The sequence below is a fragment of the Chamaea fasciata genome, unplaced genomic scaffold (assembly GCF_029207755.1).
Source record: "Chamaea fasciata isolate MVZ Bird 193981 ecotype frontalis unplaced genomic scaffold, bChaFas1.0.hap1 SCAF_23, whole genome shotgun sequence".
NCBI lineage: Eukaryota > Metazoa > Chordata > Aves > Passeriformes > Sylviidae > Chamaea > Chamaea fasciata.
In genome coordinates, this window is record NW_027094108.1 from 7,227,317 (window position 1) to 7,249,897 (window position 22,581).

General features: G+C 47.0%; 1 protein-coding gene across 4 annotated transcripts; it reads right to left on the minus strand.

Annotated features, from left to right (window-relative positions):
- Nucleotides 1–787: 787 nt before the first annotated feature.
- On the minus strand, nt 788–21,681 carry HP1BP3 (heterochromatin protein 1 binding protein 3). 4 transcript variants are annotated; one of them, XM_066202817.1, is made up of 13 exons: nt 21,595–21,681; nt 13,853–14,051; nt 13,344–13,446; nt 11,925–12,075; nt 11,409–11,568; nt 10,268–10,411; nt 9,349–9,429; nt 7,443–7,597; nt 6,614–6,704; nt 5,782–5,941; nt 3,708–3,819; nt 2,642–2,779; nt 788–1,915 (listed from the first exon to the last, which is right to left on the minus strand). In XM_066202817.1, exons 2-13 carry the CDS (start codon nt 13,946–13,948, stop codon nt 1,630–1,632), a joined length of 1,677 nt encoding a protein of 558 aa, XP_066058914.1. In that variant the 5' UTR covers nt 13,949–14,051; nt 21,595–21,681; the 3' UTR covers nt 788–1,629. The 4 variants fall into 4 exon arrangements, with proteins under 4 accessions (XP_066058914.1, XP_066058916.1, XP_066058915.1 ...); XM_066202819.1 differs by lacking the exon at nt 21,595–21,681 and adding an exon at nt 20,047–20,359; XM_066202818.1 differs by lacking the exon at nt 21,595–21,681 and adding an exon at nt 18,839–18,920.
- Between the last annotated feature and the right edge of the window lie 900 nt (nt 21,682–22,581).

Sequence of the window (22,581 nt, forward strand, 5' to 3'; positions counted from 1 at the left end):
GTTGAAAAATGCCCAGCACCTCAGTGAAGACTCCTTATCCCCACAAACATGCTAGCACTGAGAAGTTTCATCTCGCCACAATGCCAACAAACCCCACGGCTTCGGTACAAGCCATTAACTAATGTTCCTAATTGCCTTACAGCCCTGTGGATCACTCTTTGATCAGAGCTTTCACTCTGTTTCCCAGCAGCTGGAATTTTTAACCTGCTGTTTGTACCCTTCTTACAGGGCTGGGAACAATTTAGGCCATTTCTATAGGAATTTTTTAACTCCCAGTTAGAGGTAGCACACTGAGACAGCAGCTGAAAAGAATAAATGCCATGAAGGTGTTTTCTCCTTTTCTGTGTAATTCCCCTCCTCACAGCTCTTTGCAGCAGCACGTTGGAGACTGTCAGGTCCCATCGGCATCACTGCCCCAGGCACAGCAGAGCGGGGACACGGTGAGATGTGCTCTGAAGGCAGGTGCTGCTCTGTTGAACAGGGGAGGGGGAGAAGGTTCCAGCTGGGGTTTTTTGTCCTCAGTGATCACTGATAAGGGGAGAAGAGGACCAGCAAGAGGTTCCAACAGAGCTTTTCTTCTCACTCACCTTTGTCTCCAGAGAAACCAGGGAAGAAAAAAGTCAGGACCTGGTCCAACTACAGAGCTTGGCAGTGGCTCAGGCTAAATCCTGCTGGCTTTGAACAAAGACCAGCTGCTGCAGCAATCCGTGTTGACTGTATTCCCTTCTCTCTACCTTTCCAGGAGGAGAAACTGGGGTGAGGAGAGAACGGACACAGAAGGCAGGCCTGGAATCTAGTTTCATTTTATTTTAGCAAACTGCATGTTCTTCACTTATCAACATCTCTACATTAGCAATTGTATAGCTCTCCAACTTCTCTTTAAAAAAGGGTAAACAAGACGTGACAAACTCAGGCTTTTCATCTCTTAAAAACATTTGAAAGTTGGATTCAAGAAGACTTTGATATATTTTGGTTTTAAGGTAACAGATGTGGTGTGGAAACACTAATTCAAATCACCCGCCTAACCGAGAGCTGCCCCTTTTGGAGCCCCTCTGGCACCAGAACCTCAGGAGATGCCAAGGATCCGACTCAGCAGCCACCCCTGGGGCTGTGGCTGAGGAAAGCAGCACCTCGAGGCTCAGTGCAAGTGCTGTATGTACACGGCTCCCTCATGGAAGCGCCAAGAACCTCGGCATGCAGGGTTCTAGGGAGGACTCCTCTGCCACAGTACCTTCTCATTAAAGAATCATTCCCCCGATCATCCTGTTCCTGCTGTCTAAAGATATAAAGATCTTCTTTGAAGAATTGTTTTAAAAGCCAACCCTCCCCCCTCAAAACCCACATGGAACACCATAAATGTACAGATTAGAGACGTCCTAGAAAAGTCCTAAAATTATTGCAGAAAGTAAAGATGACTCGTTCCAGGGGAGGGGCAGGCACGAGGCACAGCATCAAGATCTAACGAATGCTCGGGTTGGTTTGATTTAGTTTTCAGCTTTTCCGCATCATTCAAGAAAAAAAAAAAAATTAAAGATGTGTTTAAGCATCAGAACTAAAATACAAATGCACGTTGACTTATAAAACAAGATTGTGGATTTGACCACGGGATTCCCTGACACTGGAAACATTTTACTTTTTTGCCCGGAGAGATTTCCTCATGGTGGATTTGCCCTTGGCAGAGGGTTTCACTTCTTTCCTCCCACTGGCTGCTGGCTTCTTGGAAGAGCTGCCCCCAGAGGCTTTCTTGATGGCTGGGGATGCTGGTTTGGCTTTCTTAGCAGGGGTTTTGACCTTGGGAGGGGGCTTTGCTTTGCCCCGGCGCGCAGTGGGGGTTTTCCTTGGCTTGGGTTTGGACTCTCGTCGCTTCATCGGAGGGGCCCTGCTCCGGGATTTGGGGGGTGGTCTCTTCTGCATCCTGTCAGGAAGAGACAGCACAGGAGCTCAGTGGAGGCACAAACGGTACCCAGAGCACAGCTGCTGTCAGCAATTTGCATAAATGAAGCACATCTTGGCATCCCTGTCCTTTGCCAGCACATTCCATAAGCTAAATCCCAAAGAGCAAGAGCTCCTCGGGTATCTCTACACTGAGCACTTCTGATCCCCACAAAGCTGCCAGCGAGGCTTCCAACCCCTTTGTTAGGCAAAAAAAATATAAATAATGACAGTGAATCAGTCAGCTGTCAGAACAATTAAGAGCCCAAAACACTATCTCTCCTCTCTAAATGGGATTTTATTACTTAACAAACAACACTCATATTAAGTCCAAATTCTGAGTGAGGCAGGTCTCATATCTGGCTACAGAGCTACAAATAACTACTGTAGGGAAGATTTTTTTTAAGGAAGCAATAAATACCAAAAGTTTCATGTGAAACATCACACTTTCTAAAGCAGGAGACCTAAGGCAACACAAAGAATAAACACAGGCTCTCTCTCATCTAGAGGAGAAAAGAGGAAGGCTTCAAATTATGGAATGGGGAGGTCAGTATCTTTGGAATAAGGAATAATTAGAAACTCCTGCCAACACCCGTGAGCAACAGCCCTGTGGATAGGTGACCACACGCAGAGACACCTGAGCACTCTATAGCTGTGACGGGCACTTATTTCATCCAAAGGAGCCCACTCATCTCTCATGCTGCCATACCTCTTCTTTGGTGGTGGCTCTTCCTCCTCAGATTCTTCCTCCTCAGATTCTTCTTCCTCCTCAGATTCCTCCTCTTCTTCCTCATCAGATTCCTCAGAATCCTCATCCTGCTGCTTCTCTGGATAGAGCACATCTGGGCTGCAAGAGGGGTCTGGTCAGAGCGCGATTTGCTTCTAAGGACACAACTCTAGGGTAGGCAGGCCATGGGTAACCCTGGCTCTCCTCTGGCACTGCAGCTTCCCCCCAAGGTTACAGCTTCAGCCTAATCCAGAAATACCCCCAGGAATTCTGTGATTGCTGCTGTCCCAAACCAAGGTCACTTAGTTTCTGCAGTGGAAGAAGCATGACAGCCTGGGAATGCACCAGCCCTAAGCTGTACCTTCTCCATTTCTACCCCTCATTGCTCCTTTCCTGCCAACCCAGGGAGAGAAACAACAAAGGAGCAGGATCAGACTCCAGCAGCTAAGCATGGCTGAAGCTGTGGGGACTCATATGTGCAATAAAGGGAGCTGGGGAGCATGCACCTCAATGACTGTGCTGCCATTTGGCTCTTCCTGGGACACCAAGGCCTCATCCCTGGGCTCCACATGGCCCAGCACAATATCAGCTCACAGCAGGAGAAGAAAGGCTGGTTTGGACTCAGAGTAGCTAATCTAGGTCATCCTCCCTCCTCCCACCTCTCCTCCCTTAAGGAAGGAACAGCTGGGTCCTGCTCCTTAGGAGCACCCTGGCACAGAGAACCCACCCTACTCCCTGCTCAGGTGAGCTGGTTTTAGCACAGAACACTTAAATAGCCCAGCCTGCAACAAAAGCAGCACAACAGACTACCTGAGAATACCGAGCCCAGTATTTCTACTGCCCTTAAAAGCTTCCCTTGCTAATGAAGTCAGCTTTCTGTTCACCCAAGTAATGCCATTATCCAGAGCATGGGTGACAATGTGACAGTTCACCAGTGATTAAACCCTCCACAACCTCTCTGTAAATAGGAGGTTGGCTCTTGAACTTCAGCTCTGATACCTGAGCTGTGCAAAACTCCTGAACATAATTTTACAGACAAGCACTTTACCTGGGATAATAAGGGAAGCAAAGCTGAAAAGTTCCACTGAAGCCCTTCCCAGAAATTTGCTCCATCCAGCCATTCTTCTCACATTTCTGCAGGGTTCTCTTCAGTAGATGCACTGTGAAAAAGAAATCAGAGAAAGGTTGTGTTACTATCTTTATCCTCTTGTCTGTTCTTACTCTCTGCCGTGCCCTCTGAAATCAGAGCTGGAGTCAGGATGGGAAATCCTCTCAGTCAATTTTCAAGCAAGATACAAGATATTGTTCCTGAGCACCTGGTAAGAGTGGCTTTAAACTCTCCAAAGGAAGGAGTTGAGAACAGTGCACATTTCTGATGTCATGATCACAGGATGCTCCTTCATAAATCATTTGACAGCACCACATAACTAACTACGTCTGTCCAAATTTAACCCAGGTCTCAGACTGTCCTCTAAAGTGTGTTTTAAAAAAAGCCTTTTACCCTGGTTTTGATCTCATGTTCTAAATGTTTCATGTGCTGCATCTTTCCCCATACTGTGGTTTGCTTTTTGTTTTGTTTTTTTTAAAGGGCAAAATATTTGGTCTAGAAATACAACAACTGAACTTTTTATTCCAGTCTTTTATTCCAGACTTTTATTCCAGCCATTCCATTGTGTACTGTGTAAGAATTGAAACTCAAACTGTACAAGTACAGGGGATCTTTGTCTCTGGCAAAGAGCTTGGGTTGTTTAGTCAGTTCAGAACCATTTTCAGCTTGAATTAGAGGCGCCATTTACATAGTGAGCTCTCAGGGAAAAACAAGGTTCACTCTCAAGCATGTTCTGAAGTTTTTATAATCACAAGGCTGGTTTTACTCTGGATGTCAAAGGTCAATAACAGCATGTAAAGGATTTGACTCCAGTAAAGTCCAGTTCTGCAATGAGGCATAAACTGGGGAGGAGAGCAGAGCTCTGGCTCTGCAGTGTGTACCTGCCTGCTTTTCACATCTCACCACATCTTCCTCCGGTTGCTCTCAGAACAAAGCAGAGATCATCAGAACTCCTTTTATGTAACGGAAGGAGAAAGAAAACAACAGATTGCAAGCTGAGATTTCCTTATCAACCTTGCAGGAGTGACAAGCACTGAGGCTGGCTCAACACAGGCCCTAAGGGACATTTCCAGTGCTCCTGAAAATAAACCATGTGAGGGCATAGGAAGCCTGGAACCTCTTTTCCCTGCCCTGAGATTAAGAAGTAACACTCAACATCAATTTCTAATTGACAGAAGACCTGGGGGCAGGCCTTCTTCAGTCCTGGAACCAGTGCTGTGTGTCAGTAACCCTGCAGCAAACAGCTGTGCTGATGCTGTGCTCCAGGTGAAGACTGTGGGATCAGCAATCTCCTCTCTGCTCCTGAGAAATGGCACCAGCTCAGTGACACCACAGGAGCAAACTGATCTATGTTCAGGTTTGAGCTCAGCCTGTCTCAACTGATCTCCAGCACCAACCAACTGCATCAGGGCTCAGCCCAAATAACCCAAATAAGCCATCAGAAGATCTGCTTGAAAGCCTCTGCTCTGGCAAAAGTCAAACCAGACATCAGTGTCACTCCCGGGAACAAAGACATGCCAAATCTCCCTTCCAAATAAAATACAGTTGGCTTTTCTCTTTATTTGTTTGACCTTTTAAAAATCAGATCCAAAGTAGGACCTCAAACAAATCAGTAAGAGGGGTGCTCATGAATGTTTTTAGAAAGTTAAACTACACAAGTTCTCTAAATAAAAAGCAATAGGAACTGCATTGATGCCAAGCTGTCCCTTTCAAAGCAGAGAGAGATGAAATCAACTTGGTGATTTAAGGACAATAAAGTACTTAAATACTATTCCCCCTTCCTGGCTATAGACAAGAGAATCATGCATTCTGTCTCAGGAACTGGCCTTTGTCCGGCTTGAAAGGGACTGATGGGAATTAAAACCACAGAGCATCTCTGCAGCACAAAGAGCTGAGCAGCTGCAGCTCCCTGCAAGCTCAACAGAGCAGTTTAAAGGTGCTACACAGGCACATCTGCAGCTGCAGGACTCTCTCAGTATGCAGAATAGAAGCGGTACATGAATCAGTACTTTACCCTGGAAGTTGGAGTTGGTCCCTGGGTAATTTTCCAGGATATACTTCTTCAGCGCTGTGGTGGAGCAGGTCTTCGGTTCGTTCATGGCCGCAATAGCAGACAGGATGGCATCTTCCATCAGAGTCCCACCCAGCAGGGGCTTCTCCCCTGATTTCTTCAGCTATTTTCCAAGGAGGAAGAGAAAAGCATCAAGACAAAATTCTCCCAAACCAGGTCAGGACAAGCTCCTCTGCACCAGGTGGGTCGGCGCTCCTGCATTAGCACAGATACGTTTAATATTAAAACACTGCACAGGGAACGCTGCTCTCCCAGCTGTAGGTGGGAGGGCAGGCCTAGTCAGTCTGCTGATCTGGGGGGCTTTATCAGCAACACCTCACCCCAGCCCCCAAATACACTGTAAGGATGTGGCAGTCTAAGGGCCTATTGCTCAGGGGAGGAAAGAAAGCAAAATAAATCACATCTTCCTCCATCCCACGGACCAAATGTACCCAAGAGACTTCCGTAGCACACACATGAGTAAAAGATGTAGCAGGCATCTGGGGTACCTGCTGCACTTCCAGTGAGGGATGGAAAGGAAAATTTACCCCACCAGCTCCCTACTGTGCTGGTGAGTCAGAGCTGAGCAGTGCATGCAGCACGCTCAGCAAGGGAACAGGGGTCTGCTCCTGAAACGGAGAGCAAGAGGAGAACAAGAGTCCTACTGCTTCATGGCTGGACAAGCACTGAGCATGCCAGGCTGCTGAAGAAAGGGCTACCCAGTGAAACCAGGGGACAGGGCGCAGTAACTGACATCCAAGGCTTGTGATCAACAAAGATGAACCCAGTCTCTGACCTGGAATGTCCCAGATGCTCCCTTCCCTGTGATCTGCTCTAACTGGCCCTTCTCTACAGCTCTCTGCAGGGCGTTCTTCAGCAGCTGGGGTCTGAAACACAGGAGGAGAAAGCTTTACTGACACACACTGACAGCTCCAAAAACAAACAGAGAAACAGCGCTTTGCAGCATGTGAGCAGAGCAGCACTTAGCGTGTCTGCCTACATGCAGACACTGTAAATGGAGACCTGTCAGCAAGGCTTGTTGCCCAGGCAGAACGCAGCATCATGCTGGGAGCTGAGCGGCGGCGCAGGCTCAGTGTCACGGCACTGCTGGCAGCTAGGGGCATGCAGCCCTGGCAAGGATCCAGGGCCAAATGTGTTTGAGCAGCACATTTGGACATAGTGGGCACCCAGTCAGCTCACAGGCAAACAAGGGGCCAAGAAAACCCTGTTAGAGGTGATATGCAGGGCTTTCCTAGTTTTGCTTCCCAAGCCTCAACTCGCTCCATACAGGTCAGCTTAAAGACTACTGTACGTATGTGCTGGTTAAAGCATCCAGACCCAATGGGGATGAGACCCCAAGAAGAGGCCTTCACATCCAGGCAGTAATGGGGTGTGGGTTTGGTTAGGGTTTGCAGAGCAGCGCTGCTGGTGGTGTCAGGAACAAAGAGGGGATGTGGAGGGACACAGGAAGAGGCACAGCTTTTCCTCAAGCTTTCCCACAGGCCCCGCAACTCGGAGCAGCACCTGCCTTAAACACCACATTGAATCATCATGAAGAAAGACAAAACCAGAGGAAGGCCGAGTTTCCCCAATGCTCTGCTTGCTTAAGCAACTCCAGCACTTACCTTATATCTACTTTGAGTTTGGGGTAATATTGAGACACGTATTTCTTGATCAGGCTGTAAGAAGCTTCCTTGGGCTCACAAAGGCGGGTGAAGGCCAGCGGCAGGATATCCTCCAGCTTCACTTGCTGCTCTGCGCTCGGAGCCAAAGTGCTTTTCTGAAACACACAGACTTTTATGCATCAGCAGGGCCTAAAACTCTGGGTTTCTAAACCAGCAATGTACATGTGGAGATAAGTGCTCCTGACACTGGCTGCTGAGCTGGAAACTCAGTGCTGTAAGGCAGCTCTTTAACAACTTAAAACGTTTTGCAGCTTAAGAGATATACAGCAAATCTGGCTGAATTTTCATAGGAGTTTTAGGAAAACTTTACCAATACAAATTGCTGAGTATCTAACATCTGTATTTTTTAATTATTTCCTTCCTCTTGCTATAGATATTTTCCTCTGACACCCTTCAACAAGACAGAAGAAAAATTATAGAGTCACAGAATTGCTCAGTCTGGAAAAGCCTTCCAAGATTATGGAGTCCAAATATTAACGCAGCACTGACACATTCACCACCAGACCACGTCCCCAAGCATCTGCAGGTTTTTTGAAGACTTCCAAGGATGGTGATTCCCTGGATCCCCTGGGCCAATGCTTTACAACCCTTTCTGTGAAGATGATGATACATGCTGACATGAAACTTAAAACTCATCAAAGACAGAACCTGTTTACACAAATCAAGTCTTCCCCAAAATGAACAGCTAAACAGGAGTCTTTTTTTTTTGTCTTTTTTTTCTTTTTTTTTAAAATAACATAATAAAATCTTGACTGAAGCCAATGTTCCATTCTGAGCTTTTTTCCACCCCTTTTGTTACTATGAGAGGGGACAATCAGGGAAAAATGGTCTGCTCTTTATGCAGAAAATGTGCTGAAGTTCAGTGATTTGATGCTGAATAGCAGCTCTGCAAACAGCGCAATGGGTGAGGGAGCTGCTCCCCTGCCAGATGAATTCATCCAAAACATTTGTTTTGCTGCAACGCAGAGAAAGTAACTGGGAACAAAGACACCCATACGCTGCAGAGAGAGGTGATGTGTCAGCAGGTATCAGCTGCCTTGCTCACACTTCCCAGGGAGCCAGCAAGCTCTGTTTAAAAAGTTCCACTGCAATTAGTTTCCTCCAGGGCCCTACACCAAGTGTGTGAACATTTCCTTCAGTTTAGGGCTTTTGGTCTCCCCAGGAGGCAAGAGATGACCACCTGCCTAACTTCACCTGTCTAACGCCAAGGGATTGGCAATTCCAGATAAACATTTTGTAACTGCAGCATTAGGAATGTGTTTCACACACTCAGCACAGCAAGGGTGGAGATCAGCAGTGCTGGAACCACAACTACCTGTGAAGCTCGAAAAACCATCCCCCCTTCACATTAGTCCCCAACAACACCAAGCATGAGAATCTTTCTTCCAGAAGCCTTAGGATATTTTCTTCTTCCTCCCTCTGTCCTCACAGATGATGGGAAAACATTCCCCTCAGTCCTAAAGACTGGAGTCTTCCCTTTATCCACACAACAAATAAAACACACACAGCAGTAGCGTAAAGCTCTCTTCCAATACCTGAGAGGCATCTCTCTCTGACACATAGAGACAGAGGAAGAGTTTAATGGTTATTCAGTTTTCTGCCTCTGAACCAAAGTCTAGGGGGTTAATGGAAACATTTTAAACCTGAGATTTTGGTCATTCAGCTTGGGGTTAATTCCTCATAGTAGCTTTCTGATTCTGATACCAGTGGGATGGGTGTTGTAATTGCTGTACTTGGGGAGAAAAAGCACAGCAAGGAGGAGAACACTGTGTTGAGAACATTGGGTAAGGTACACATGCTTCAGTGCAATACATTTCAGAGTGTTGTTTAAAATGATCCATCTTACCTTTCTGTCTCTGGCTTTTGGAACAGTTTTTCCTGCATTAGACACCACCACAAAGCTCCCAGAAGCTCCCTTTCCTTTCACCTGGTTCAAGAAAAAGTCAGTTTCAGTCTTTAACAGAGTAACTCAATACTAACAACCTGAGAGGAACTCATTGACATCACGATGCAGATTCTGAATGCACTGTCACCCTGCAGTGGGTTTTTACGGCAGAGGCCTGATCTGAGCCCACTGAAACTTCAGTAAGATCAGAAACTGCAGCCAGACATTGGGACATACTCTGGTGTCCTGACCAGGAGATCCTGACAGATAGCACAGGCATAAACTACAGAGTTAAAACCCCCATGCTGCAGTGTGACACTGCTGAACTCATGTGCTGCTGCAATGCTGTGTGACACAACACTCAGAAACGGCCAGGAATTGCACAGAAACCAAAAGTGCCAAGTATGCCACTGATACAACAGTGGTGAAATCCTGCCAGTGTTCAACAAAGCAGAGACAGAGAGCAATGAACGTCCAAGAGGGAGAACACGCTCATTCCACAGGTCTTCTAATGGAGTTAAGAAATTCCTATGCAGTTCCCAGAATCATGGGATGGTTTTGGCTGGAAGGGATCTTAGAGATCACCCAACTCTACCCCTGCCATGGACAGGGACACCTTCCACTATCCCAGGGTGCTCCAAGCCCTGTCCAGTGTGGCCTTGAACACTGCCAGGGATCCAGGGGCAGCCACAGCTTCTCTGGGCACCCTGTGCCAGGGCCTCCCTGTCCTTACAGGGAAGGATCATTTTCCAATATCCCATCTAACCCTGTTCTCTGGCACTCTGAAGCCATTCCCCCTTGTCCTGTCACTCCAGGCCCTTGGAAATAGTCCCTCTTCAGCAATGCCATCTCCAGTGCTGCTCCATAAAGCAGCTCTTACCTGCCTAATGATCCCCCTCTCCAGCTCCCTTTTCAATGCTTGCTTCAGGAGGTATCCCCTCCTCTCCAGCTCCAGGGAAGGGTATTTGTGGATGATGTATTTCCGTATTGCAACGACCGAGGCACCGCTCTTCTGAAAGCAGGCCTGAAACAGAAACAAAACATTAGAAACCACCTACACTGCAATTATTCTGAGTGGGGTGGAAGAACAGAGATTGGACTGATGCACACAGACCACCATAGGATGCCAGGGCTGGCCTTTTCCCCACTGTGAATCAAGTATGAAACATGACTAACAAAATACTTAACTTTCCCCTTCTAAGTAGATGAACACAACACAAACAACACAAAAGCAGCACAGCAAGCACATATTTACTACTCCCCTGCTCAGAAACACTCACACGGAATGGCTTAAAATACAAAACAGTCACCTTCTGGCAAAGCTGCACAACTGATTTACCAACATTTTATTAATGCCAGACAGAGTAATCATTAAATCAGAACAACCTGCCGATTGTTTTTTTTAAGAAGATGAAGGATTGACACCAGTAAATTAGTGAAACCTAAGGTGAAGTTCATCTTTTGAAGATACATGGAAAGGCCATCTTGCAGTTAAGGCTGGTGGAGTCCAGGCCTCCTCTGAAGGGAGCGACCAAGCCTTGAGGGGAGAGCAGCAGCACAGCTACAACAGCAGAGATCTCCTCTTACAATCAGGAGGGATAAAGTAAAACAAGACCACTTTGGAATGCAGGTTTACAGTATCTCTGTCTGTCCTGAGTTAGAGTAAGCTAATTCTAAAAGAAAGCACATGTATCAAATAGATGGATGAATCCAGGTAAATATGGCTAGGAGGCACAGCAAAAAAAATTCTGACAGCAATCAACCAGGTTATGCCATCTTAGCTGTTCCTCATAATGTAATTAGGGAGGGAAACAAATTCTAAACAAAGAAATCAGCTACAGTGCCCCTGATCATCCTCATGGACTCACATGGTAGCTCCGTGGGCTTCCAGGCACAAGCACATCCATCTTACACACTCAGCTTCCTGCTAACACACAGCACTGTCACCTGCACCTGAGCAAGCTGAAATCGTGTGTTTTAGGACATAAACCGAATAAAAACCACATTTGTGTCCTGCTTACCTTGATGGCCTCAGTTAAAATTGCATCCATTTTGGGTCGGGAGGTGGCTGCCATCTGAGTCTGCTTCTGTGCCCGAGCCAGCTGGCTGGCAGAGAGCGTGGCCCACGCAGGGATCGTCTTCTTCACCTTCTTCTCCTTCTCCTTAGACTGATCCTTCTCGCTTAAGGAAAATACAGAGCAATGGTAAGACAAGAGGCACTAAAACAAGCCAACAAGCAGGAGAAGAACACAAAAAAAAAGCCCAGAACGTCTGACATTATTTAGATGAACGTAACTTAAGGACTATTTTGATGTTTCTATTAGCAAGAAAGAGACCTTGCATCACTATTCAGCCTCATATGTTCCAGAACAGCAGCTCCATGTGATCAGTAGCTTCTTCCTTAGGAAGTATCTTAAGGCGAGGCATCTTAAGGCACCCATTCTCCTTTTCTCTTCCACTACCTTTTCTCTCTGCAGAGCCTGACTTATTTCAGAATCCTACCCAAATCCCTGAATTCAGCACCAAGCAAGCCTTACTCCTTTTTGGTTTCTTCTGAGGACTTTGTTTCTTCCTTCCCTTCATTCTCGGGTTCCTTTGGCTGTTCTGCTTCACCGGATGCAGCAGGCAAGGTTTCAGTCTCTTGTTCCTCTCCAACAGAGGCAGATTCCTCAGAGGTGACTTCTGCATCTAGAAAATGTGAAAAAGCATCAAGTCACTGTCCAAAACCAGCTTTTAATCTTTAGGAAGGCAGAGGGGAAAAAAAAGCTAAACTTAAGAACATACCCCACTTATTATTTCCCACCAATTCACTTTCACTAACTTAAATGTGTTATTTAAAAGCGATTTAAGAAGTGAAGTACTGAAAAGAGCTTCAATAAAGGTGCAATCGACCCCCAAATGCCTGAATAACATAATTATATAATTATGTTGCAAACAACATAATGCAACATTTTCACAATTAACCGATTCCAACAGCGTTCTCCTCGTAACTCCACAAGTTGCTGCTGCAGACAGGCCTGGGATTCTAAGAAGGAGCTTTGCTTACGACCCAGTTGTTTTCAAACACAAAAGCACCTGAAGGATAATTACAATTCCATCACATTTTCCCAGACTTGGCAAAGCTTTAGGTGGCACGTGCATTGGCAGGAGCACTTGTATGTCAGAAGGATCAAATCTAGTCAGAAATCAACTTACCAAGGAAATAAAAAACACATAAAAGTAAATTTAGCTGAGAATTGGCCTTAGAGACTGGGCTGCCCGCTAGAAAAAATGCATATAAACTGAAACTCCATACTCTTTGGATAAATAACTGCCCATCAACACTGCCCTGCGCAGCTTAAGCATTTCTGATACATTCGGATACACTCCTTTGCAGTTTTCCCAGGGAGGCATTTAAAATACCCAGTGAATTAAGAGTCAGTTTTGGAGGTAGTTTTTTTTTTATTTGCGACACCAAAGAGGACAAAGAGTGAAGCCAACTGACTGTAGTAGTGAAATGACTCATTCTGGGACACTGAGGCCAAGCTGCTAAGACCAGCCATGTCAATATCAGGCTAGATTGCATGACACGTTGTGGTAAAACATTTTTGCTCAGAAAAACAGAGAGAAAAAAAAAAGAATACTCTGTTTTTCCATTCACTAACTCCATCTTTTGATCTCAAACCATCTTTCTGACACTACTGAAATTTCATAATTTCTTTACCCTAAAGAATGTGCAAACTTAAAAGGGATGATATTTAACCATATTTTCATGTCTGGAGTGACACGGGGTATAAAAGACAAAACAAGTGGGTTCAGACTGAAAACAGTGTCTTCAAAACACAAATCCTGGAAAAGCCTGGGACAGGGAGCCAAACATTAATAATATTTTCATCCTGGCTGTAGGGTTTTTCAGGAGATTCAAAGCCAGCCTATGTTTGGATATACATAAACCCCCTCTAGAACTATGACTGTACCTCCTTTGACCTCTTCCCCTTCGGCAGGTTTGCTTTTGGGAGGAGTTTCTCGGGAAGAAGCATTCACGGAGCGACGGATTGGCATTGTGTCGTCTTCCACTTTCTACAAAAAGCATGTGAAAATCAGCACAGATGCTGGAAAGAATCTGAAAGTTTTGAAATGGGATTAAAGTAAATCAAAGCAGCATAGGTAGAAATACTGTGATTTGGATTTTTTAGGATGTTAAAAGACAGTAGCCCTCAAACCAGCTTCTTCAAAGCGTACTAGGAGAGGATAGTTCCATATTTTATGGTTATAAAAGAATTTCAATTCCAAATTAAATGAGAGGAGCATTTGAGAATTTTGACATACACACTGTTGCAAGGAAAGCAGGGAAGGGGAAGCAGTTTGTTAGACTCCCAGCCGAGTTTCCTAGAAGCACGGGAGAAAGAGTACTGAGTAACCTCGAGCAGGACTAGAAGTCAAGGACTGATCCAAGGGCAAGCTTGGAGAAAGGGCCAGCCCCTACCTCACTTAACTTGTCCGTGTGGATCAGCTGAGCTCCCGTTAAGAGTGGAAGCGCCTTATGATGCACGGGTTCAGCTTCAGACAGATCAGTCGACATTTAAAATTAATTTCTAGCCCCAAGTGCAGGTAACTGTGGAGCCCCAGGTTTTAACCCCAAGGACTTTTTCCTAATGGTTTTCACAGTGCAGTGAGGAGTCAACCTAAAGTACAGAAAAGATGCGGTGTGAAAATTAACAAAACAAAAGTATCTACGTCCACGTATCTATCAAATTAAAGATTAAAACGAAAAGGCTAAACGACTTAATGACTAAAACAACTGACAAGCAACACTTGCATTCAACAAAGGTGCTAAAACATGTATGCAAACTGGTGAGCTATGGGTGGAGCAGAAATGGGAAAGGTGCAAGCCAGACCTGCTCCATTAGAAGATGGCTGAAAGATAAAAAGGCTCTTTAAGTTAAGGGCAAGCATTGATGAGAAGCAGCCATTGCACTGTGCCCTGAGTGAGGGAACTGGTCACACAGTGACTCTGGGTAAAAAAAGGAGCTGGCACATGGAGCTAAGGAATTACACCATTACATCTGTCAGGCAGAGGATACAAGCATTGGGAACCCAAGCCATGCCCCCTCAAACTAAACCCCATGCAATTTAAAGAAATTAAGGGATCTTTTGACAAAAAAAATGACAATCAGAAGAGCAGTCTCCATGGCTTCTGACAGAAAGCATAAGCTTGCCAAAGCTCTGCTCCAAACACATGCACTGTCACAGATAACAAATTAGTTAAGCTTAGTTTAACCTTTATCAAGCCTCACCCTCTACTACTATTATGCTTTTACAGTCTTTCTTACCTGCTGCCCATCTGCCTGCACTGGCCTTTCCTAAGGAGAGGGGCTCCACTAATTCCATCACAAAACCGGGATTCCTTGGCTCATTCACTTCCTCTCAGCATCCCCTTTAAAAACCTCAGAAGCAAAGCCTCACCTCCAGCAAACCACGGCTGGATCTGTCCCAAATGCATCCAAAGATAAGCTCCAGCCTGCCCTCCTCCCTTCCTGACACAGAAACAGCCAAATGCCCTGTTCTCACCTACTCTGTGTGTCTCCTTTGGCTCTGAAGGCAGGCACTTACCGTACACTTTCTCTTTCAATAGGTATTTCTCCATCCTGGGTGTTTCCCTCTTGAACAGACCCAGCATCTGCCCCAGCCCTGTTTTCAAGCTGACTTTCACCACAGTTTCAGCACTGCTCTCCCCATTGCACAGGTGGATGCTCTGTACCACAACACTGCCACTTCCTGTACACCCAAAAATACAGTCCTGTCCTTACTCAGCAGTGGGGATCCCTAATCAGCCAGAGGCACTTCTGACAGGAGCTGAACAGTCACTCTGAAAACCCACGGGGAACTGGTCCTGCCTCAGCACCAGGGAAAGCAAAGCCCAACGGCACTGCATGTTTTCTTCGGAGGCAAAACAGAAAGATAAAAACACACCACATGCCAACAAAACTAAAAAATGAGATGAACTAAGCTTTCTTGTGAAATGTCAGGATGTGAAAATATACTGACAATTCGAATATACAGAATATAGCACAGCACTTAAAAATTCGGCCTGTTTTAAGGGATCTTCCTTCCTCAAATGTGGAAAGCGAAAAGGAAAAAAAAATGAAAATTTTCACCAGGCTTCAGCTCAATATCCAGTGTTTTTTCTAGCAAGCAGAGTTTAAAGCCCTTTAAGAAAATGCCAGAATTTTGAAGTAAGTCCTAAAATAACCAACTACAGATTCCCTCTCAGGGAAATCAGTTGGGGGCTACAAAAGACGCATTCCCTGGGATTAAACACAGACACAGGCCACACTGTGGCTGACATGGTCCTGGGGTTTAATTATTTTTAAACTATGTGACCTGCATGACACATGCAGGAAAACAGTACTTCCAACTTTGACTTAAAATTCCCCAACTCCTGAAAACCCTTTTGTTTAGACCAGTGTATAAAGCACTGGAGGCTTTTTGCTCTCAACAGTACAACTTAATACAGCACAATTCCTCACTTCTGTGCCTAAAATACACACAAAGAAGCTAGTATCCAGCAATCCAGCAGAAATTCAGGCTCATTGATTCCCTCTGCATTCCCAGGCACGGATCATCTCCCGCTCAAAAGGCCCAGGGAACCAAATTTGGGGGCAGGAAGACAATCTCCTCCCAACTGCAAAGCACTGATCTCCAGAGGCAAGGTCAGAAGCTCTACCTTGTGAGAGCATCCTCGCAGGGAGTTTGCCTGCTCAGCCCATTTCTTTCCACGGGGGGCATCAAAAGTGGTTTCCTGCACTGAGTGTGAAATATCAACCACAAAGAGGCCTGAATTCAGTTCTTCAAATACATAAAGCAAAAAAAGAGAAAGTTTTGTAACGACAACGCAGAAAACCTCATTCCCCTCTCTAAATTAAAACAGATTCCTGTAAAGGAGAAATCAAGTCACCCAAACCAACTGTTACCTGGACATGCTGTTTCAAAAGACAACTTTAAACGGGAACCACAGCTACAATCACAACCACCACTCAATAAAAAAATGAAAGTAACAACGGTGTTTTGCATTTACAGAAACATCAAACAAACACTGTGCCTTGAAAGGGGGCAGAGGCCACTTTCTAGAGGAGATGCAGTTTTCAAAGTGGTTGTTGGGTGATTTTAATGAACTTTTAAATCTGATCAACTGTCAGAAAAATATAATCACATCAGCAGTGAAAACACCACCAAGATACTAACCTTCACCAAAGTACAGAAAGTCACTCCTCACAGTTACACCTCTTTCTCTACAGGAAAACTGCAGGTTCACAGGCTCCCAGACTATCATGAACTAGTTATTCCAAAGCAGGTAACTCGGCAAGGAGCTGGTAAGCAACAAATGCCCCCAGACTCCAGGATTTCAAGACGAACAGGAATGTGTCCACTCTCCCAGCTCAGGGAGTAGCTGCTAATGGAAGATCCAAAGGTACAGAGAGTTTTTCAGGAACTACCTCGAACTACCTATAGCAATTTCTTCCTGAACTATCACATCATTAGGAATAAATAAAGGCAGGCTTCAGGTGAGACATGTATTTGATAATATTTCCAAAGTGTGGAGTCTCTCCACTAATGTAAGAGACACAAGAATTTAAAATAAATAAATAAATAAATTGGCTGAGCTATTGAATTTCTGCTGGCCTAAGATTCTTCAACTTATCTCAGCCTTCAATCTCCTTTGAGAGAAAATGCTTCAGGATAAATTAAGTTTTGAATGTGTCAATCCAAGCGTCAGGCTGGCAGAAAGTCCAGCTCACAGGGACTCAGGGTAGGCTGAGCAGGCTGAAAACAAATATGCAATGGAAAAATGAGGAAGTGTACCCAATCCTGGGCCAGTGGGGTGTCCCGTTACTGTCACACGACACCTAGGGGCCATTGATGCACTTAGATGTGACTGGGTACAAAGTACACAACACCAGCCTAGAAATTAGGTCAAAAGGGGCTAAAAAATGGTTTTATGCACTTGCAGATTAGAAGACAGGGTGTCAAGGGGTACAAATCCAACAACCTGCCAAGTGATACAAGCAAGAAACAGCTGTTTGTTATCAGAAAGCCTTAAAAAGCAAAGTAAAACTGGGTTTAAAAAACCAGGCTCTTAAGTACTGACCATTATTTACTACTCTATAATGCACAAGAGTATTTAAATGACTTGGAAACTGCAGAAAAAAGCAGAGGAAATGTTAATACTTCTGCAAATCCGAACCAAACATGCCAAAACTCATCACCTTCTAAATTGCAAGCCGCACAGCTCTTTGTAGGCTTTGTTCCCCTGAAATCCTCAAAGCTGTTCCCTAAACACAGCCCAGGTAGCAGATACTTTGTCAAACCCTCAGTATCTACGTGGTCACAGTATATCATCCAGCAAAATCTCAGATACAAACGTGTCTGTCAGGAGTCCTCAGCTGGTGCTGTCACTGCCTGCCCCCTGAGGTGTTCCAGCACTCTGTCCTTGGCTTTTCTACTCATGGAGCTGCCTGTGGTCCTGGCTAAGTCAGCCCAGGAGCCCATTTAAACCAGCCTAAAGTCCTGCAGATTAATAAAAGATGTTATTGAATAAAGAATACAAAGTTAGTTCCAACTTCTGATCCTTATTTGTCAACTCAGTTGGAAACTCAGCATGTGGCTACGCACAGCAGGCATTCCCATCACTCCTGCTGCATCCAACAAGTTTTGTCCCAATCTTTAGGGCCACCATTTCCCAGGAGGTGACCCAGATCCCTGGAATTTCGCCGATTCAGCTCCAAGGTCTGCATTTGCAGCTCTCCTGTGGTGGAGGCTCCAAGGCTCTGTTCCAGGCTTACCTGAGCCCCATACACTGCAGGCTGCACAAAGCAGCTTGTTTCAATTAACCAGGAGCAGTGGTCCAGCACACACATCCCAGAGCTCCCCACCTGCCACGGAGGACAGTCCTCAGCCTGTTACAGTGTCCATTTCCACCCACTCTTTCCCTGGATGGGGTTATGGGGGAACAACAAACCCCATGCACTTTAGGGTTCAGGGGAGCACAGCAAAAATCTTTCACTCCTGTAGCATCCAACCACAGGAATTCCTACACTCAGAATTCCTCCCAAAGAAGTTTTTTTTAAGCCTAAAGATATATTTTCATTTGAAAACATTTTTGTTCAGTATTGAATTTGAGCCTCTGACTCCAAATGCCACGAATGCAACCTGACTTACACCTTGCCTGTCCCAATTTTTACAGTGCACAGCCAAAATTAAACCCCGCCGTTCTGCACACACAGATGCTGCTTTCACTGAAGAAGAAGGAAAAAAAAAAAAAAGGCACATTCCTAGAGTGGGGCTGATGCTCCTGCCCCTGCCCAGGGCTGAGCTCAGCACTTGTCTCTGTTAGGGTCCAACACCAGCAACCCCAAGCCAGCTCAATCCCCACATCTGCTCACTAAAACGGAAAAAACCACCAATGTCTCACCTCCACTGTTCTCCACACAAAGAACGCCAGCTCAACAGAAAACCACTACAGGTTTCTGATTCTCTCTCCATCCATCTCTGACCTGCAAAGAAGGCAGTAAGAACAGATTGTTTCCACTGCCAGGATTATTTTCCATTCCTGCACCCAGGAGTTTTTCCTCATGTCCCCAAACAGCTACAGTCGGTGAGCAACTGAAATTACACCACCATCATACCTTAAACACAGAAACTTCAGCCAAGGGATTAATATGAAGCAGAATTTCTACCTGCACAGCTGTCTCAAAATAGTCCATCTCCACACTGATGCTCAGGATCATGATGGTAACAAGCTCCGAGGAACAACCATTTTGAACAGTTTTAGGCTAGAATGGCCCTTGATCCAAATTTTCCACACACTGTCTATGCCACATGGCCACTGAAGGATGAAATCACCCCCATTAGGGTGCAAAGAGTTCAGCTTTAAGTTTAAAACAAGGTCAAGGTCACAAAGTTAAAACAAGTCCAACATGACAATCCCTTGCTGAAAGATTTCATAGCCTTGTACAAAATATCTTCATTCAGGATGCAACTTCATGAATTTTGACAAACTGCTGACACATGAATGAAAGTTTTGGCTGCAAGTGTTACAAACCAGGGTTTGAACCCTTTATAGGCCATCTCCTCCTTGCCTAAATAGATTAAAATTTAAAACCACTGTATAAACCCTTCTCCCAACTACTACTTATTCAGCTATCATTTATTATTCTACAGACAAAACTATACATGATAAAAGCCATTATTTCATTGCAGTCTGTAGGAAATCTGCCCACACCTCCCATTATAGTCCATCAACGTAACACTTCTATTCCCCCTCACAGAAGTTTAAATCCTCAGAGGACCCCAGGTCACTTGTAACAAAACGCTGCCAAAAGATTTATATGTCACTTTCTGCTGAAACAGAAAAAAACACAGGAAAAGATATTCTGAAGACAAAAACAATTTGAGGAGCTTCTGCCTGACGAATGTGCATGATAAATTGAGAAGATCCTTAATTAGCAAGCTCACACAGGTAAACGAGAGAAAGCTCCAAAAGCCACTTTTTTCCAAGGTATTTATACCAGGTTCTTTCCCCCCCCTGGAATTATGTGGGGTTTTTTAGGGTTTTTTTCTCTATTAATTTCTGACTTCTAAGGAGCACCCACTCTATCCAACAATTTTTTGAAGTCTCACCTGAGGAAGGCCTGTGCTTTCCTGCCCAGTCCATCAAACACCTCCACTCTTGAGCTGAACTCACCTCCCTCTCCTCTCACTGCTCTCATGGAGAAGGGACGCTGTTTACAAACACAAGCACTTCCGAACCTTTCCCGCCTCAATGGGAGCTGCTTGCCAAACACTGCTGGCCAACTCTTTCTCGAAGATGCTAAAAATACTATTTATGGTCAAAGTAAACAAAAGTCACGTGGTGGGAAATCAGAGTGCAACACTTACTCAACAGTTAGATAAGAACTGGGAAGTGACACACTTGTTAACCCAGAAATAATTCAGTAGAGTTCCTAAGAAGTGATAAATACTCCAGTATCTGAGATATACCACAGCTATAAACAAACTATCCAAATTATCAGTCTCTGCTACACTGTATAAAGGAGCAAACCCACCCACAATCCCACATTACCCAGCTTTTCTTCTGAAGCACAGGCTGGGCAGTTTCCCAGTGATTTGCAGACACTGGTTAGTGCGGAAACAGTTAAAATACACGTGGGAAGGATTTATTCTGAACAGTGCGCCCAGTCTGGAGCGGTCCTCAGCAGGTAAGGTGCTGGGGCCCCCGGGCCTGGCAAGAGCCACCCCAGTAACTGCTCCTTCTCTCCTTATATCTTTGCGATGTTTTACCCAAAAACACCCCACAGCCTTGAGTGGCAAGAAGAATAACGATGCGGGAACGGAAGCCTGCCTGGAACAACCCCATTCCAGACTGGAATTTAACAGCCTTCTCTACCGATAATCTGTGCTCTACGGGGAGGAGGGTGATTAACATTCCTTAAGCGGGCTGTGAACACCTGGGCGCAGGGAGGCACACGGAAGTGCCTGGGAGCCTCACACGTTGGTCTGTATCCATTGCTATCAGCGCCGAGGGGGATTAGGGACCTCCTTTAGGAAACGGAGCCACACCGGAGCCAGACTGAGGTTCCCCTCGCGTGGTGGCACCTCTCGGGCGTTGAGGAAGTGAGTTAGTGCAGGCAAAACCCCGAACAACCGCACAGCCAAGCAGCCGAAAAGCGGGAAGGCCGCAGCGGGAGCCAAGGCGCTCCCTAAGTTTATAAATAGCGATTATTTATTGTGTCGCGGCCCTGTCAGCCTCTTCCGCCTCTGACCTTCCCCGGGGCTCGCCCGGCGTCGGCGGGACGGGAGAGACGCGTTCGAGGCGTGTTTGAGCCCGGCAGCTCCTTTGTGAGGGCCCGCACCCCGCCAGGCCCCGCCGGGCCCGGCGACACCCGAGGCCCGGGGCCGCCTCCTCGGGCCTGTGCCGGGCCGAGCTCACCGCGACATCGCGCCGTGCCAGCGCAGCGTATCGCGACTCCCCGTCACGACATCCCCGCTCCCCTAGGCCTGTCAGGGCAGGGAGGGCGGGGGGGACGGGCTGAGGGCAGTTCCGAGGCCCCTTCGGCGGCGCCGCCGCCAGGCCGCCCCCGCGCCTCGCGCGCAGCACCCGCGGCCTCCCGGGCGCGGCCCCGTGTCCCGCCCGGCGCAGCGCCGGAGGCGGGCGGGGCCGGGACTCACCGGGCCCGGCGGACACAAAGCGGCGGCGCCTCCAATGGCGGCGGCGGCGGCGGCGGCGGCGGGACCGGGGGAGGGCGGCCAAGAGGCGGGACCGCGCGGGGGAGGCGGGGCCGCGGCGCGCGGCGGGGGGCGCGGCCGGGTGGCGCCGCCGGCCAATGGGAGGCCGCGGGCATTTTTCGAATGCCGCCCCTTCCCCCCCTCCCCCAGCTCCTCCGCTTACACGTCGCGCGGGAGCGCGCGCGTGCGCGGCGTGGGGTTGCGCGTGCGCGGGGTGGGGTTGCGCGCGCTTCCCGCCACCGCCGCGCTGAGGCGATTCCCGCCGGCTGGGGTCGCTGAGGGGGCGAGAGTCGTCGCCGGAACCCGGGTCAGCCCTTTCAGGCTGGGCCCGCCCCGCCGAGCCCTCAGCTCAGCCTGACTCGCAGCTCAGCCCCGTTGGATCCTCACCACAGCCCCGCCAGGCTGGGACCACGCCGCCGCCTCCTCAGCTCTGCCAGAACCGTGTGGACATGTTTCTGTGTCACCTGCTCCAGGTGACCCTGCCTTGGGGTCAGGCAGATCTTCTCCAGAGATCCCTTCTAACCCCAACTATTCCGTGATTCTGTGTGTACCCATGAATTCCCGTTCCGGAACACTCCAGCCTCTTGCTGCGTCCTCTTCCTTTGCGGTAATCCCGCAAGCGCCGCCTCCCCTTTCCCTCAGCCTCTTCACCCCCATCCCTCATTAGCTGTGTAATTATTGCCTGCCGCATTTACACCAGTTCCAGTGCTGAGGTCTGGCTGCAAGCTGGGAATTTTCTGTCCCAACACGCTCACAAGCTCTCACACGTGGGAAGGATCCCTTTTCTGATGATGCTTTGCTCTGTTTCAGGCAGTCTTTTACCTGTGCCTCCACTGCTCAGGGTGAGGATTATCATGGCAAGGCAGAGCTGAGGTGTGACCCACTCCTGTATCTTCACTGTCCTGTCACTGTACTCTCAGGACCGTGCAG